General features: G+C 39.1%; 1 protein-coding gene across 5 annotated transcripts in view; it reads right to left on the bottom strand.

Moving 5' to 3' along the window:
* Positions 1-19,109, bottom strand: part of RBM47 (RNA binding motif protein 47) — a 175,927-nt gene that overhangs the window by 22,943 nt on the left and 133,875 nt on the right. For 3 of the 5 annotated variants that reach the window (XM_044945958.2, XM_045166300.1, XM_045166299.1), the window contains one exon: positions 12,924-13,036. Coding sequence is in view for 2 of the 5 variants with exons in the window: in XM_044945957.2 (XP_044801892.1) it covers positions 12,704-12,705 (2 nt within the window). In the remaining 3 variants the exon portion in view is untranslated. Of the gene's footprint in view, positions 1-12,703; positions 12,749-12,923; positions 13,037-19,109 lie in introns of those variants that run through there. The other 2 variants (XM_044945957.2, XM_045166298.1) reach the window with 2 other exon arrangements.

Raw genomic sequence — 19,109 nt, 5'->3', positions numbered from 1 at the left:
AGATGCTCAAACAATGTTTGTGCATGCATTCATTCAATCACTCATTTATTCATTCATTCGAACACTTGCTGATTGCCAGGCCGTGCTGGGTGCTTGGTGATGCAGTCATGAATGCAGCATAGTCCTTGGGGTTCCCAGCCAAACAAGGGTAGATGAAGAAGGAGGGAGAAAAGAGAAGGCTGAGCAAAGACCATGAGCAAAGACGGGCAGCCACATAAGGTTATTTAACCCTAGGACTTCCCAGGTGGTGCAGTTGATAAAGAATTCGCCTGCCAATGCAGGAGATGCAAGAGATGCTGGTTTGACCTCTGGCTTGGGAAGATCCCCTGGAAGAGGAAATGGCAACCCACTCCAGTAGTCTTGCCTGGAAGATTCCATGGGCAGAGGAACCTGGCGGGTTACAGTCCATGGGGTTGCAAAATTGGACATGACTGAGTGCATGCACACACGCACAGGAGATCACATATGGTCTTTCAACAAACATTGAGTGCCAAAGGCATGATCATAGCTTTGTAAAGTTTACAAGCAACAATGGACTGTGGGTCAAAACAGAACCCAAAGAGTGATCCAGCTTTAACAGGTGGGTGAGGACTGAAAATCTGCACATCTGGCTAATTATATTTAGAGACACATGGAAATTCTGCAAGGGTAATCCACCTTTTCCACCTATACCTAAAACTACATTATCATATATTGATTGCATGACTACAAATATAATACCCAATGATGTTGTAATAGAATGAATTAATTAAAATCATTAAGATAAAAATCAATTTTATCGGGCATCTTTATAAGCCAGACGCTTTGCTCACTGCTATCATATTATTATCAATTTACTGCAGTGGGATAATTTCAGAGGAGGACTGTATTCCACAGCATCTCCAGCATTCCTGGGAAAGTGGTTGGAGAGTGTTATTTCCTTCATATGCTAAGAAGAGAGTGTCATAAAAGAGAATAGACGACTTAAATGCAACTTAAATGCAATAGATGACATAAATTCCCTGGAGGGAAGGAGATGGACTAGAAATAATCTCTTATGAAATTTCTGTAACGTATGGTTTAAAAACGCTCGCGTTGAGCACTTAGTTTGCAAAAGACACCTCTGCTGCAGCAGAGACAGTATGGCCCACAAAACCTGAAATATTGACTGGCCCTTTCTAGCAAAAGGCCTGCTCTCTTGGGTTAGATGTCCTGGGTTTGAGCCCCAGCTCTTTAACTGTGAAGCCGTGTGACAGTGATGTACTTATTTATTTAAAGTCTTTGTTCCTCACCACCCTCATCTGCAGAATGAGACTGGACTGGTGGGAACAACAATCACTATCTCAAGGCATCACTGTGAGGAATAAATTAGATGATAATACCAAGTCCTTAGAAGAGAACCGAGTATACAGTAAGAATTTGATAAATGTTAGCTGTTATTGCCTCCTTTTTCAAGATCAGGAACTTTAGGCTCAGAGTGATCAAATGACTTACCCAAGACCGCTCAGAATTGAAATTTAGCTGATGACAAAGCCCAGGGTCCTTTCTGCGTGGTAACTCTCTTTGCTATGTTCTTAGTAATAGCAGAGTTAACTGCAGCCAGTGTTCACAGGGTAAAACTACTATCAGTGAGAGATGGACCTCGGTTCACAGATTGAAGGAAACTCAAGCACAGATCCACAGTAAAACTGTTGGAAAACCATACCTTTCTATAATACCAAATGCCTCATTACACCGCCCCACTTCCCCCACCCTTCAGAGAGTGCTGCAAACTGTTCCATAGCCTATTTCTGGCCCTTTATAAAGTAGTAAATAGGTTCAAATTCGACTTTTTAGACTTAAAAAAGCACTATTAACTTCTTAAATGGAAATGTTGAAGGACTAGAATTCACATAATCCAAACGTTCAAGTGAGAATATGGGACTATGACATAGCAGTGGGAATGGGGGCTACTCACCCAGGCTCTGGAATCAGACCTAGCTTCGTAGCCTGGCTCCACCACTTGAGAATCAAGTGTCGTCACACCAGCCATTTAATCTCCCTAAGCCTCAGTTTCACCATCTGTCAGATGGTGATAATACACCTCACGATGTTGTGAAGGTTAAGTGAGACAATGCATAGAAAATACTTAGAAAAGTACTTGGCTATGTTAAGTGCTCAAATTTATTATTTTGTATTTTATATACTATATGATTTTTAAATAATTATTATTTCAGTTGAGCAAAATAGATGTTTTTCAAGGATGTACTCTTGGGAGCACAGCCCCGTGTGTAAGTCACACCTAAGAATCACAAATTTTCTGCTTGACAGTATAATTTTAAAAGCTAAAGAATCTGAAGGAATTTACTCCCAGATTTTTGTGGACAAACTGAAAGGGAACTTCTATAGCTATTATATATTGCTATAGGAAATGCATCATTATAACCACACATTTCACATGTGGTTATAATGATGCCTTTTTCAAAGCTAATGATTATGCAAAAGAGCAAATACTATGTTCTTTCTGATATTTGTTCAGTTGTGTATTACCTTTTTATTACTTAGTATACCTACACTAATGCTTTGTGTCTTCCCATTGAATGTAGTTGTAAATACTGTTTATTAACTATGATATATTCAAATTACCACTACAAGTTTAAGAAAGTTACCTGGGAGTACATAGAAAAGTTTCATGTGCCAGCATTGGAATATATGAACTGGTGGTTTGATGGATGGTAATTTTTATCATAAAAATATTCTTTAATTTGGAAAGGGATTTATCATAGAGTTCCTTTAGCTAGGAAATCCTCTGTGTCATCTAGAATATGATTCAAGTTATTGAAAAATTGATCTCTCTCTGTATATATCTTTCCTGAATATACCTTCCCTATATCGATATAGACCTAAAACACTATGCCAAAGTATCGGTCCCATTTTCTTGATGGAGAAGCTGGATAATCATGCACTTAAGCTCAAAATCACAATTACACCAATTACACAGTGATAAAATGGGAATCACAATTTAATAAAGGGGCTTCATCTTTGGGAGTACAGTCTTTAGTTTAAATTGTTTGATAAATGGTCCATTTATCTTCAAGACAAATCTGGACAGTCCAAATATAGGAGATATATATATATATACACACACACACACATATTTTAGAGTATATACACATACACATATTTTAGAATATATATGTTTTAGAATATATATATAACATATATATATTCTAAAATTTGTGTATAAAGAGTATTTTTCATTCATTTAGTTTCTTGAATTTATACCAAAATAGATTTAGAAGGTGAACTTTCCCAAACATAAGCATATATAGCTTTATGATGGTATGTAAATGCTTTTCCTTTCCCCCAGTTTCAAAGTATATTAGCAAGTGGTAGTTATATGGTAATAGTATGGCTATTATTATTGTGCCATATTATACATGAGTACATGCTCTATGGATTATGTTCTTTTATTACCTTCTGGTGGTATGTCAAATTATAGTATACAAGAATATCATAGGTCTCCTTATAAGAAAAATGACAAATTGCCTGTTCTGAAACAAAGACTCTATGATGGGGTGACACAGACAAACATTAGTTTCAGTTTTAGGTGTGACCTTCTGATTTTGTTTGGTTAACATTAGTCATCTCAGTTCTGACCAGGGAACAGTATTTGCCAGCACAGAAAAAAATCAGATCCTGTTTAATGTTGATGTTCTTGTATTTCCTAGACAAGTATCCCAAGGCACTAGTTACAGTGAAATAGAAGTGGGCCAGAAATACTCTCAACATTGATTAAGCCATGGGTTACTTTCTTCTACAAATATTTAAGTTGAATGTGGGGTATTTTTGAAGTTAAAAATATTTTCAAATACCACAGCAATGTGACTATGATAGACTCTTTGTGAGAAAACATATAAAAGGAAGTAAACTTTCTAGTGGGAGGCAGAGACAATATGCATTAAAATGCAACTTTAAACTAACCCCCAAATTACATTTTCTTTTTATCCACTGAACATTTAAATGTTATTCTCCCTTAACTAACTTTCTAGCTTTGTTCTTCCTCTGGTGATACTTGGTTTATTATTATTGCTATTATTATTATTTTTTCATATAGTGAAAAATGAAAATGATAGTTTAAAGAACATGTGCTTCTAGCAAAAGTATGCTTAAAGTTAAACCCTACTACTCAGTAGCTTAATTCTTGTTATAAAAACTTGGACTCTATTAGAAATGGGGCCATTTGAGAAAGGGCCCTTTGTAACAGAAAAAGTAAAATTTACTTCCTATTGTGAAGTGATTGTAGACAGTTTAGCCTATTTCCACTTTATTCTACACTGTCTGAAATGTATTAGAAAAAGTAAAGAAACATAGTTTATTTCATTATCTATAACTGAAGCTTTTAAAAGGCAGAGACCTTAATTGGTATCCCCAGTGCCTAGCACAAAATGAAGAAATGTTTCAGTAAAGGAAAAAAATTAATGAAAGAACCAATGAATGAGCACTGTCTTTATAAGAAATGTAGTAAGATAAAGCTCGAAAAAGAATTGTAATATTATATATAACTGCCAATAAATTGCTTTGGAATCCTATTTATATTTAACTTTTGTGTTTTACCTGCATTTAGAACTAAGCACAAATAGCCATACAGAGTATTGTCCAGGGAATAGATAGGGGAAATTCCCTGGCAGTCCAATGGCTAGGACTCCACACTCTCACTATTGAGGGTCTGGGATCAATCTCTGGTTGAGGAATTAAGATCCCACATCCCACGAGCCACACACACACACACACAAAGAATGGATAGGTCCGTTTTGGCATTGTTGTTTCTGTTATTTAGTTGCTAAGTCGTGTCCAACTCTTTTGAGACCCACGTGGACTGTAGTCTGCCAGGCTCCTCTGTCCATGGGATTTCCTAGGCAAGAATATTAGATTGGGTTGCCATTTCCTTCTCCAAGGGATCTTTCCAACCCAGGGATTGAATCAACATCTCCTGCATTAGCAGGTGGATTCTCTAAAACTGAGCCACTAGGGAAGCCCCAGCTTTGGCACAGGAGCTGGCATTTCTAATACACAGCTCAGGCATCAGCAAGGTCAAGGGGAAAAGCCCCACCAATCACTGATTGATGGACGATAGCCAAGGCTCCCAAGAGTCTTCTTGGAAAGCAGGCACTGGTCAGTCAGGCAGCTGGAGAACTTCCATGACTTTTTTTTTTTTTTTTTTTCCTGAGCTGATATGCTTAGCTTCTACTATATTGTCTCAGAGTTTTGGTAGAGATTTTATGCTGCCACAAGGAAGTAGACACAAAGCCAGGGCCTGACCACGAGGGCAGTTTCCAAACGCTCTTTTATGTGTGGGTATCCTGAAAGGTTGGGTGTTACAGCGCTTGAGCTCACACACTGTTGTAGGGTCCTTTTCCCCCTGGCATTTCTCTGCTCCTGGGCAGTTCTCCAATGCAGTAGTGAGTCCTGATGACTTGGAAGAGAAATCACAAACTAATCTGATACTGCATATAATACAGAAGTTCTATAAATGTCCATACAGGAAACCTCCACGGTCCAGTAGTGCCACTTATCTTGCCACACAGGCAAGCACAGCCTCTTGTTCAGGGGGTAAGAAATGGGGAAGCAGCACTGGATCTCTGGTCTTTGGGGAGGGGAAAAAAAAAAAGCACTGCTGCCATTTTTCCTGTTTATTCATACTTCTTTCATCTTTTCTTTTTCTTAATTTTTTCTTTCTCATCTTAAATTGTCACTTTATATTCCTGGTTTTCAAATGTAAATACATGGTTAATAAGTACTCCAGATGATCGTATAGCACTAGACTGATGCTACTGTCTGATTAGTAGCTGTTTGCTTTAATCCTTGTTTAAATAACACACACACACACACACACACACACCTTTTTACTGAGAATTCACCATTTGAACAAAATGCGGTAACATATGGTTTTAAACTAGGGAAAGGAGAAGAGTTTGTCATTTATGAATTATTTAAATGCTAAATGTCTAATTTTTTTTCCAAGGTAGAATTTGCGGGTTTGGGGGAGGAGAGGAAAGTTGTTCTATTCTGAGGAAAGATATATTTTAGAAGAAGGGAAAGTTGGGGGAGGATGGAGGAGAACCAGTTTTCCCAGTGTCTATAATTTAACTAGGCAGTTAAAGTTAGTTGGAAATTTACATAAAAGTTACAAAGACTATAAATGCTGCACAGAAATCAAAACTATATTAGTTAAACGCATGAAATACAGACTGAAATTTAAGAAAGAAATTATATCCAGTTTTCCTGAACTTAGGGTGTTTAGAATGAAATGGTCAAGTGTCAGGAAGTTTATGATTTTTCAGGCATAATAAACTTCTGGGACTGTTGTTTGAGACATAATTGCTGTTCACGCCTCACACAGTCTGTACTTTCCTTGTGTGTACTCGGAGTTTATACTTCAATTGAAAAACTAGCATACCAGCAAAAATGTCTCTGATTTAAGCTAGTCGTTTATTCCCAGTCTCAGAGGAAAAGACTGGATATTCTCTGAGTTAATAAAGTGTGAAACGACTTTAATGCTTCAGGGGAAATATACTATATCAGTCTTGCAAACTGTTTTTAGAAAGCACGGCTTAGTCAAACCAGAAAATTTAATAGGCTTAGTTATTTCTTCTTTCTCCAAATAGGCTTTTATGGCATAGAGAAGGTGAGGACCTACAGCTAACAGTTTATCCTGTAAACCAGTCGCCACGGAGAACAAGAGGGGACAGACTGGGTCAGTGTGTTTCTCATAGGTGCTGACGTCAGCCTTAGTAGACTTAACACTAATGTATTTGAGATTTGGATGCCCTATTGCCAATCCTGGGTTCTGATGTAGAGTTTCTAATTAATGTGTGTGTGCGCGTGTGTGCTCAGTCGCTTCAGTCATGTCTGACTCTTTGCAACCCTATGGACTGTAGTCCACCAGGTTCCCCTGCCCATGGAATTCTCCAGCAAGAATACAGGAATGGGTTTCCATGCTCTTCTCCAGGGAATCTTCCTGACCCGGGAACTGAACCCTCATCTCCTGCATTGCAGGCAGATTCTTTACCCACTGAGCTGCCTGGGAAGCCCAATTCATCTGTAGATTCCTGCATGAGTTATGTGAGTGGGGTGCTGTTATCTCCAAGCCCATCAGAGCAGCCCGCCCAGCGAAGACCTTTGGTCCTGGTGATACTGGGTGAGGCAGTTTACATGGCCTGGTAGTTTCTTCTTACTTCTCAAGATTCTGCAAGTGAAGGCTAAGCAGACCTTCACATTTTACACTGTAAGCACTTTTAGGTTCTGTCCACTGTAAAACAGAACTAGGAGGATTGTTTAGAAAACACAGTTTGCCCACATAACCGTGGTTAATCTAGTTTGATTTTTCTAAAGCAGCACAGAGAGAAATTTATTTTTGTATGAACATAAATAAAAATTTGCTGTAACCTACAGTTCACAGCCACATCCAGTATCCAGTGTGGAGTGACCTCACTTCTTGCCCTCTGCTGCCATATATGTGTACATATATAACACACACATAACACACGCTCCCTTTTTCCTTCTTATCCTGAAACTCTACCTACTTCTGCTGTTCTTTTGTTGGGGATGAAATCATCAAAATGCTTGCTGATCCTGGCCACTGCCTCACTGCTCTCACCGCTGTATCCTAGTTACGGGAGGTAAGCCAGCTGAGCTCTTAGTTTTCCAACCACTTCAGCTTTCTCTCACTTGTCTACTGGGAAACCACCGAAGCCTAGACTGGAAGGCAAAGTGAGTGAGGATGAGCATATGCGGGAATATGTATGTCAGTAGCTTAAATGACACATGTCATCAGTGAGACATGGTGGGATTGGAAAGTACCTGTTTACAGGAAGAACCCTGACGAACCCTGACTCTTACCATACACCATATACAAAAACTGACTCACAATGGATCAAAGATCTAAATGTAAAAAGCTAAAATGATAAAACTCTTAGAAGAAAATATGGAGGAAAAGCTTTATCACACTGGATTTGGCACTGATTTCTTGGACATAACACTAAAAGCACAGGCAAAACAAGGAAAAAATGGGTAGACTAGGCTCTCGCAAAATGAAAACTTTTGTGAACCAAAGGATACCATCCACAGAGTGAAAAGGCAACCCACGGAACAGGAGAAAATAATTTCTGAAAATATGAAGGAATTAATAGCCAGTGTATATAAAGAACTCCTAAAATGCAACAATAACAAAGCAAAGCAACCAACTTAAAAATGGGCAAAGGAATAAACAGGCGATTCACCAAAGATGATACACAAATAGGTAACAAGCATAAGATGCTCAACATCACTAACCATTAGGAGCATGCAAATCAAACCCACAGTAACATATAGCCACAATAACATATCACTTCATACTTGTAAAGATGTCTATTATTTAAGACAAAACAAAACAGAAATTAGAGTTGACAGGAGTGTGAGGAAATTAGAACTCTCATGCATTGCTGGTAAGAATACAAAATGGTGCAGCTGCTATGGAAAAGTTCCTCAAAAACTTTATCACATGATCTACTAGTTCTACCACTGAGCTGGTGGAAGTAGTTCCAAAAGAATTGAAAATAGGCATTCAAACAGATATTAGTACACCCATGATCATAGCAGTTTTATTCACATAGCCCAAAGGTGGAATTATCTCATATGTTCATCAGTGCATGAATGGATAAACAAAATGTGGCACATATACAAAATACAGTATTATTCAGCCTTAAAAGGGAAAGAAATTCTGAAACATACTACAATGTGGATGAACCATAAAAACTTAACACTAAGTGAAACATACTAGACCCAAAGGATAAATGTTGTATGCTGCTGCTGCCGCTAAGTCGCGTCAGTCGTGTCCGACTCTGTGCAACCCCATAGACGGCAGTTGTATAATTCCTCTTATATGAGACTACCTGGAGTAGTCAAATTTATGGAGACATAAAATAGAATGGTTGCCAGGAGCTGGGGAGAGGGAGTAATGGAGTGTTATTGTTCAACAGGTACAAAGTTTTAGGACAGGAAAATGAGATAGCTATGGAGATAGATAGATGATGTGATATTTGCACAACAACGGAAATGCATTTAATGTCCCTGAACTGTACAGCTAAAAATGATTACAAGTGGTAAATTTTATGTCATGGATATTTGGCCACAGTAAAAAAAAAAAAAAAAAAAAAAAAAGAGTCATGGAAACCCAGCAGAGTTAGTACGTGGAATAAAAAGGAGGAAGAGATGCAGGTCTTTAAGAGAAGATGGGAAAATTATTAGAAAAAATGATGTTTAGATTATGTAGCTTTTTCTTCATGTTTATGATTCAAATGGCAAAGAGAAAACTGATCAATGTATTGGCTTATCAACTGAGACTTTTCAAGTGTGTGAAATCTAGTCTAAAAGTGTTTTTGTTCTAAGATTAAGATTAGAGTTAGTCTGAGGTACTACTACAATTCCTTCATGCTTTTAGATATTGGGAGCTGTTCCAACATATGTGTAATTTTTTTTTCTAAGTACAGGACAAACCGATACTACAAGGTGACACAAAATCTTAGTAGAAAGGAAGCCAGCAAATATTTCTATCTACTGTGTGTTAAAATGGAAGTGACAGTCTACTCCAAAGAGAGGGCTCAATGGCCAGTGGCATACTTTCTTCCAAAGTTTGGTCCAGTCTTCCTGACATTGCTCAGTAGTTGAGTCAAACCATTTTAACATTTTTGGTAGATATAAGTGGTAATGGTGAAGCATAACTAAATATTCATGAGCTTATTTACTCCTTAAACCTGTTGGATGTCTTCCAATGTTTGAGAATCTGATTAAATTTATGAATAGTATTAGTATAGACTTTCAGTGTGTCTTTGTTGAGATGGGTGGCAATTGGTGGGGATGCTGATTAGACAGAACTAGTCTGTAGAAACTATCACTTTAAAATTCTAGCCATGTGAATGTATGCTAAGTTGCTTCAGTCATGCCCAAGTCTTTCTGAGAAGCCCACCAGGTTCCTCTGTCCATGGGATTCTCCAGGCAAGAATACTGGAGTGGGTTGCCATGCCCTCCTCCAGGGGATCTTCCTGACCCAGGAACTGAACCTGGGTCTCTTATGTCTTCTGTATTGGCAGGTGGGTTTTTCACCACTAGTACCACCTCTACAAATCTCTGTGAAGCCCACTGACCATTCTTTTGAGATATATTTATGATTTTAAATCTTAATGTGAAAGAATGCAATCTGTCCATGTGTGCGGTGGTATGAACATTGTCATATGTAATGTTTGGGGATGGGGAAGGCGAAGGTCCTTGGCCTTTGCTATATTATCTATTACTTATGAATTAAAGATGTTAGAGTTAAAAGAAACCTTAGAGGCTATCTTGAAGGATTTTCCTATTTCTTTACTTTTACATTTAAAAATAAGATTAACTTGTGACTCCCCTGGCAGTTCAGTGGTTAAGACTCCACTGTTCCAATGCAAGGGGTGAAGGTTTGATTTCTGGTGGGGAAACTAAGATCCCACATGCCACGTGATATGGCTAAAAAAGCAACAATAATAAAACTAAGTAAATAAAAATATGATTAACTTGAAATTTTTTCCTAATACTTGATGCAGGGAAACTTTTTTCTCCTACAGAACTGCTGCATTGTCAGAAAACGGAAGTTAAACAACACATCATGCTGTTCACAGTTAAGTTTAGATAGCTTTATTATTGTTTTCACTACCTGTGTACTAACATACTTTTACTAAAAACTACCTCATTCTTTGTATGTGTGTGCGTGCTCAGTTGTGTCGACTCTTTGCGACCCCATGGACTGTAGCCCGCCAGGCTCCTCTGTCCATGGGATTTCCCAGGCAAGAATACTGGAGTGGGTTGCCATTTCTCCAGGGGATCTTCCCCACACAGGGATCAAACCCAAGCAGACACTCTAGATATAGACAAATTGAACTCCTCACTTTAAAAAAGAAGAAACAGGTCTTGATAAGCTGTGACCCATCCAAGTTTAAGTATTTTTGTTTGTTGTTTGTCTGGACTCACCAACTGAATTAGCTTCTTGTAGACAATGAAAAGACCTTTTGTTCCCTGGAAGCGGGTGGAACAGAGATGAACACAAGTGGTGGCATAAATGCCAAGTGAGTGACTGCAAGCCTCACGGGCGCATTCCCCCATGAACAGGTCAGAAGCATCGAGGTGGACACAGCATCAACTGGATGATACTGTCTACTTCGGAGGCCTAGTGTGTGTTAGGGCTGGGCTGGGCCAGGGGAGGGAACAGGCTCATATATCCTGACCTTCTTGGATTCATTTATGATTTTAAATCTTAATGTGAAAGAATGCAATCTGTACACGTGTACATATGAACATTGTCATATGTCATGTCTGGGGATGGGGATGGCAAGTATACTTTAGTACATTTCTGGAGGATAGTTTGACAACCTCAATTACAGTAGTCATTAAATTAACAGTTCATCCTCCAAAAAAAGGTTCATTCTCATTAATTCCATTTATAGAAATTTAACCCAAGAAAATAATCAGAGACATGGTAAAATTTATAGTCAGGTATGTTCACTACTGTGATATTCATAGCACAATGTAATGAACATAATAGTATGTATATATATGTGATGTAACAAACCTTCAAAAATATGAAAATGGCTATAACAATTACAGCATAGTTGTAGGCTAGAATATTTATTTCATGTTCTCAACTATGTTAATTTTGTTAAATTATATTTTAGAATATATACGAAAATTTTTATAAGGGCTTCCCAAGTAGCTAGGTGGTAAAGAATCCACCTGCCAACGCAGGAGATGTGGGTTCCACCCCTGAGTCAGGAAGATCCCTTGGAGAAGCATATGGCAACCTATTCCAGTATTCTTGCCTGGTAAATCCCATGGACAGAGGAGCCCAGCAGACTACAGTCCACGGGGTCTCAAAAGACTCAGACATGACTTAGTGACTAAGCAACAACAACAATTTTTAAAAACTAAAAAGGAATATACTACTGTGTTAATTGTGGTTATCTTTGGATTTTCGGAAGTAATTTGATATTATTCTTTAATTTCCAAGTTTCCTTTAATGAATATGCTCTGATAAAAAGAAAAAATATTTAATTAAAAACAATTTTAGCTCTCTGTGTCCCTGAAATTAGTGGGCATGTTCAGAACCCAGCCGAGAGGATATGAAAAACGGGCGTGGTGAGGCGGGTGGGCTGGGGTAGGAGCGGGAGGGAGACAGTCAGGCAACCAGTGTCACCAGGAGTTCCTCCCTCACGTACAGGGATCTGCTGTCTCTACCCCTCAGAGCTAAGTGAGGGCTGGCCGTCCAAGATTCGGGGTGAAGCTGATGCAAGTAACCTCTTTCTTCTATGCCCCCTATCCCTGCCATAGCATACCTAGGATTATCACCCACAGAATAATACCGTCTGTCTGTGGAGAATTATATAGTTGTCAAAGTGCATTTATATATATTGTAGTTCACAGGATTACCATGATTTGGAGAGTCTAACATAGTTATTTTTACCTTATATGACAGGTGAGGAAACAGGAATTAGAGGAGGCATACAGATTGTTCAAGGACATACCAGTAGCTCTCTGACTTTTACAAAGGACCTTCCTTGCAAAAAAAATTTCAAAAGACAACTCTGAGTGAAATCGCTTGAACTCATTTGGGGGCGGTTGGGGGAGGTGAGGGAGACAGTTGTAGAAGCAGTAAACAATTTCCCTTAATTCCTAAGATGCTCACATAGCAGCAGCAGTAGCGTCTCGTCTTGGGCCTCAAAGATGTAAACTGAGCAAAGAAATAAGGATTTATATTGTTGGTTCAAAATGACTTACCAAATGACTTATCATGTCGTATGTACTAATGTTGTCAATAAACATACATCTGGTACACACTCTCTATACAGCAGATATACTGGTTGATAAGAATGAAAACTTATCAAACTTGGGCAAGGTGTACTTACCAAAAACCACCAGTTTGATTTGTGTGATCCTCTACACGATGTACACAGGAAGATTCAGGCAGCTTTCTTGGGATTTCTCAGTTCAGTTTTTGGAGTGCCCCGTGAGACAAATCCTAAGGAGTTAAAAAAAAAAACCTGCTAGGAATGTTTTCTACTTCAATAAAATTTTCATACATGCAATTTGGGGCCATTTTCTTCAAAAAACTAAACTACTATTACTCTAATTATCATATTCTCTTCAGATCAAGAAACACAACCTTTTGTTTCTCCTCCTATCCTTGAAGAAACAGGGAACAGCCATAAGAAAATGACCAATTTCTTCCATTTGTTGTATTTTCCCCTCTGTCTTATTTAGAACCCTGCCTCCCCACCCCTGACTCCAAGATGAACAACACAGCGTTTAGGAATGAATACAGATGTAGCTTATATTTTATGCTTCTAAATCCACAAGAAGAAGCGGCGGTACCCCTTTAAAGAGATGATACTATCTAGCTCATGGACTCCCCCCATCCCCATTTGGGGGCTTATGTCACACATCACTATGGATCATCACATTCTTTCCTGCTAAATCCAGAGGGTCTTAAAAACCAGTGAAACAAGCACTTCGGCCAACCACCACCAACCGATCAGAGCTGGTATAAAATAAACTTGTTATTCTGCCCTAAAATGTGTAAGACACTTTGGAGGATGTTGTTTGCATGAAGTACTATAAAAAGTAGGATTTAGAGTCCTAGGATAATCTTGAAAGTCATAATATAGAAAACATTCAAAAGAAACTTAAGTTCAAGAGAAAGGTTATTTTAAAAGGGTATGTGAAAAATACATATCCTGAGCACGAAACTTTTACCTTTATTTCACACCTGGAAATATTAATATAATCTGCCAAACTTCAGGAATAGTTTCACCTAAATACAGAGGGCCCTCATGAAGCCATCAGAAGACCAGGATGACTGCCACAATCCAATACGGTGCAGTGGCTGCAACACCAGACTTGGAGCACCTAGAAGACTGGGATTTTAATTCTAGCTCTGCCATGCTTTGTTCTATGTTCTTAGGCAAATCGTTTTACCTGGCTGAGCTAAAGTTTGCTCCCCTGAAGAAAAATAAAAAAGCTGGATTACCAGGAGTTTTCAAACTGGTTTTTTAATATTTGTTTTGCTTCTTTTTTTTTTTTTTTTAAAGGTGTAGCATCCTTTCTTCCACCAAAAATTTACCTAGATACAGAAACAAACTGATAAAACAGGAGCTGGCTAAGCTGAAGTAGGGGATGATATGGGGAAACATCTCCACCCATTCTGCTCCATCGTCCATCCAGGCTGTGTGGGAACACATAGGTTCTTTAGAACCACAGAGCACAATTTAGAACCTGCCAATGAAACAGCCTTTTAAGTCAGTTAGTTACAGGCTTCCCAGGTGGCGAAGAACCCACCTGCCAATGCAGGAGACATAAGAGACATGGGTTCAATCCCTAGGTTGGGAAGATCCCCTGGAGGAGGGCATGGCAACCCACTCCAGTATTCTTGCCTGGAGAATCTATGGATAGAGGAGCCTGCTGTGCTGCAGTCCATGGGGTCACAAAGAGTTGGACACGACTGAAGTGACTTAACATGTACGTACATAGTCAGTTACAGCTCCAAAATTATTCCACCGTAACTATCTTTATATTGCAGTGACTGGCAAGGCATTCAATGGGATCCATAACATTATAGCAACACAAGCAATAAAACTAAGCCATGAACTGGGTTTAATCCTAATTATTAATGATCTACTAAAAATAAAGCTACACCCTCAAATAAATCATAGAATAATTGTTGCTAAACTCTGTACATCTCAAAGCATATAACCCTCACCTTTCTTAAATGCTGCATTCTAGATAATTCCTAATGATCACCATCACATGTTTGATAAAGAACAATAAATGTGGAAATTACAAGGTGTGTCCTGAAATTAATTCTGCCCTGTCAAGACAACAGAATAAAATGTAAACTCCTGCACTATTCATTTACTATTTAAGTGAACCCTGACAAACTTACTAAACTTTTCTGGGCCTCATCTCCATATCCATACGTGGAGCTAATTTCTTGTGGGACTGTATGGAGAACAGAGAAAATACTTATAAAACACTATTCCTGGCACATAATATTGGTGCAAAATTGTAAGCTTTCTCTCTATAATGGCAAATGTTTCCCTTTGAAAAATAATATCATGGTAATGGAGATGTAAACTCTATGAAGTAGAAGCAAATTATTAGTATATAAATGAAATTATAGATTTTACATAGTTTTGTGCTGAATCTTAATGGATTACTGAAGTGCCTCTCATGGCAATTTAAGTAACAGAAAATTTCCCGGGGGGAAAAAATACTTAGGACTATTTATTTACCAAAAAACCTGATTTTCCAGAATGACTCTAAACACAAGTCATTTCATAAATATTTTAATACTATTTTATCATGAAAATCTTCAAGATGCCACTTTTTTTCCTGTCACTCCACACTCATCCTGACACAATATTGGGTGTCCTGGGGCACCCCATTTAAGAAGTCCATCTCTAGTATAAATCCTCCATTTTACTATGGAGGAAACTGTCTTACTGAAGGTCACATAAGATTTGTGGGGAAGTTCATAGAGAAACAAAATAGTTTCCAGACAGAAACTGGGTTAACGCATTCACTCCCACCCTTCACTCCTTGTTCTATGAAAAAAGCTACAGATAGGGTCCATTATAGGCTTCCTGGGTGGTACTGGTGGTAAATAACCCACCTGCCGATGCAGGAGACCAAGAGACGTGGGTTTGTTCCTGAGTTCGGGAAGACCCCCTGGAGGAGGGCATGGCAACCCACTCCAGTGTTCTTGCCTGGAGAATCCCATGGACAGAGGAGTCTGGCGGGCTGTGGTCCATACGGTTACAGAGAGTTGGTAGGATCCGAGGGCAATCTTCTGTTGGGCTTACGACACCTATGGCATCATCTTCATTTGCCTGCCCTGATTTCCTCCCTCTCTATTTTGTCTACCATAGGTATTTTTGAAAACTGTTCAAATCTATTTTTGGAATGAGGCAAGGTATAAATAAATATGTGAAATTAATAACTGTTTTTTTTTTCCAAAAGGAGGCTCCAGTCTAATATCAAGTTCCATGTCACATTCTGCTTCTTTCAACTCTCAAGCATAAACTGAGGCTAAAAATAACTTTTTCAACCCCAGTCCCCCACCAAGGAATGAGAATTCTGTTTCTTAAAAACAAACTGGTTCTAAACATTAACCAACTGTCCACACCCCAGGACAATAGTATACAAGTCTGAACGGAACAGCTACCCACTCCAGTATTCTGGCCTAGAGAATTCCATGGATTGTATAGTCCATGGGGTCGTGAAGAGTCAGACATGAGTGAGCGACTTTCACTTTCACTTTTCACTAAAGCTACCAGGAGTCTACCGGAGCAAGAGTCTGGTAACAGAGTGCTGGTTCGAGCTCTGCCAGGGGCCTGAGATCCTGTACAGGCACACCACTTAACTTTCTGGCCTTAGCATCCTCACCAGCATACTGAAGCTGATATTAACGCCACAGGTGAGAGTCGTTACAAGGATAACATGAGACACTACATTTTGAAAGCATATTGCCAGCCATCGGCTCCTGCCTGGGCAGCTGCACAGCCTCCCAGCTGACTTCATCCCATCCATTCTTGCCTGCTGCAATCAATCTGGCTCTCAAGACAGGCAAAATGACCTTTTAAAAACACACAATTTGGACTTCCCTGGTGGTCCAGTGGTTAAGAATCCAACTGCCAATGATGGAGACATGGGTTCAATCCCTGGTCTGGGAAGACCCCACACGGCTTGGGGCAACTGAGCCCAAGCACCGCAACTTGAAGCCCTTGCACCTAGAGACCGTGCTCTACAAGAGAAGCCACTGCAATGAGAAGTCCGCGCACCGCAACTGGAGAATAGCTCCTGCTCTCTGCAACTAGAAAAAAAGCCTGTGCACAGCAACGAAGATCCAGAGCAGCAAAAAATTAATTAATTAATTAAAACCCACACAATTTGATCATGTCACCCTCCTGCTCAAATCTCTACCCTCTCTTCCACTACCCTTAGAAGAAAGTCAATGTCCTTAGTAAGGGACGTAAGGAAGACTTTGGCTCCTTCCCCAGCCTCATCTTGTGTCACTTTTCCCCAACACTTGCTACTCCTAGAACTTTAAATCTTCACCAATGCCCTGTCTAGCTAGCTTGTTCTCACCCTTACACTTCACTCCTCAGAGATCATCTCTGGAGCCCCTCTCATAACACTGGCTTGAATCTAATGAAATTGCCCCCTGAGGGGACAAAAACAGTAGAATACTGGCAATTTTACTTGGTTTAATCTTACAGTAGTTGGTATAATGGCAGTCTTCTCCAATCAGTTATAGACTTGACCAGGGCAGGGTCCAGATCTGATCACAGCTATAGTCCCAGTGTCCCACACACAATCCTAGCACACAGTAGGTGCTTCACTGTTTAATTAGTGAGAGGGAGTGTTACTACCTTTTCAATACTAAGCACATAATTGATATATTGTCATTGGTAGTATCATGTTTTTGTCCAAATGCTACTGTTCCATAGGAATAAAATATAGCCCCCACTCCGCCCCCCCACCAAAAAATCACCTTTTAAGACTTTCCTGACATTTCTGGAAACCATGACTTTTAGTAAGTATAACACATCTCATCAGGAATAGAATTTAGCCCACTGATAAGGTGGATTATTTTCTTTTTCAACTCAAATGTTTCTTACCAAAGGGCAGAATGAAAACAACTCTCAAAGGAAACCAGATGATTTGGATTTATCTTTTTTCTTTTTTTTTTTTACAGCTTTTGCCACATGACAGCAAAGCAGTTGGGGGAAAACTAGCATACAAAAGAATGCTGGACTTGAAACTGAGGACTTTAAAACACACTTCCTCATGATATTAAAAAATACACCTAAAACATCCCCAGATCACCTTGCCAAGTATACCTTATCTTATGTCTCTCCTGAAATGAACAGAGCAAAGACCACGTCCAAACAAGCTGGGATGGACTTCCCTGGTGGTCCAGTGGTTAAGACTCGGAGCTCCCAATGTAGGGGGCCTGGGTTCAATCCCTGGTCAGGGAACTATGTACCACATGCCCCAACTAAGACCTGGCACAGCCAAATAAATAAATATTGAAAAAATAATAAACAAATTGGGATGATTTTCAGGGTAGAGGAGGCTAGTCCCAATAGTACTAATTACAACAAATATTCACGGAGTGCTTAATAGGTACCAGGCATTGTGCTAAGCATTTCATGTATACTTATTTAATTGTTACTACAACTCCACGAAGCAAATTCTGTTTATACTCATCCTGAACATGAGGGAATTAAACAGAGGGAGACTGCTCATTTGTTCAGGTTCCTTAATTGTAAGTGATGAAGCTGGGATTGAAACCCAAGAGGTCTGAGACCAGAGTCTGTGCTCTTAATTATTGTGCTCTATGGAAGAATCCAATTGCTTCTATACCCCAGTTTGGGAGTAGAAAATGAAAATTTGTGTTACGACAGAAATGACAAATCACTCTATGTATTTATATGGCAGTTTCAGAGTCATTTATGAGAAGTCAAAACTGTGAACAGCAAACCCATGGATTGTCAAGGCCCACCATCTAAGGGTTTCCTGAAGAATCTCAATATCCACCTTCAAACAGTAAAAGATATTCTTGGCTTGGGTTAGAAATAAAGCCAGGAGTGTAACTTTTTAGATGAAGAGTAGAAAATGTGAGATACTCATAAATATTATGGGCTCAGAAATACCTGGTTACCCAACTTGTTCCCTAGATTCTTGAAAAACTGGCATGCTTGGGGAAGTTTTCAAGAAACCCTATGAAAGGCATAATCAGAGCCTGCAATTTCACTGTCTGTGGGTGTCAATAATCTCTAATCAGATCGTTCTTTCTTGCTAACATTTAACAAAATTATCTATGTCTTTTTGTCTTTTCATAGCAAAGAAAATGAACACAGTAACACTAACATCACAGAAATTATTTTTAAAATGAACGCAAATTACCAATTCTTTATGTATGATTCATAAATGGTGGTTACTGCAATCTCACTACCCACTCCCTCCATTTCTTGTGTGTGACATTTGACCCTTTTTATAATGTGCACCTTGTACCAGTGAAACCTAAGGCA

The sequence above is a fragment of the Bubalus bubalis genome, chromosome 7, assembly GCF_019923935.1.
Source record: "Bubalus bubalis isolate 160015118507 breed Murrah chromosome 7, NDDB_SH_1, whole genome shotgun sequence".
In the NCBI taxonomy this organism is placed as follows: Eukaryota; Metazoa; Chordata; class Mammalia; order Artiodactyla; family Bovidae; genus Bubalus; species Bubalus bubalis.
Note: the sequence above shows the minus strand (reverse complement) of the source record. Positions and strands in the feature narration are given on the sequence as shown.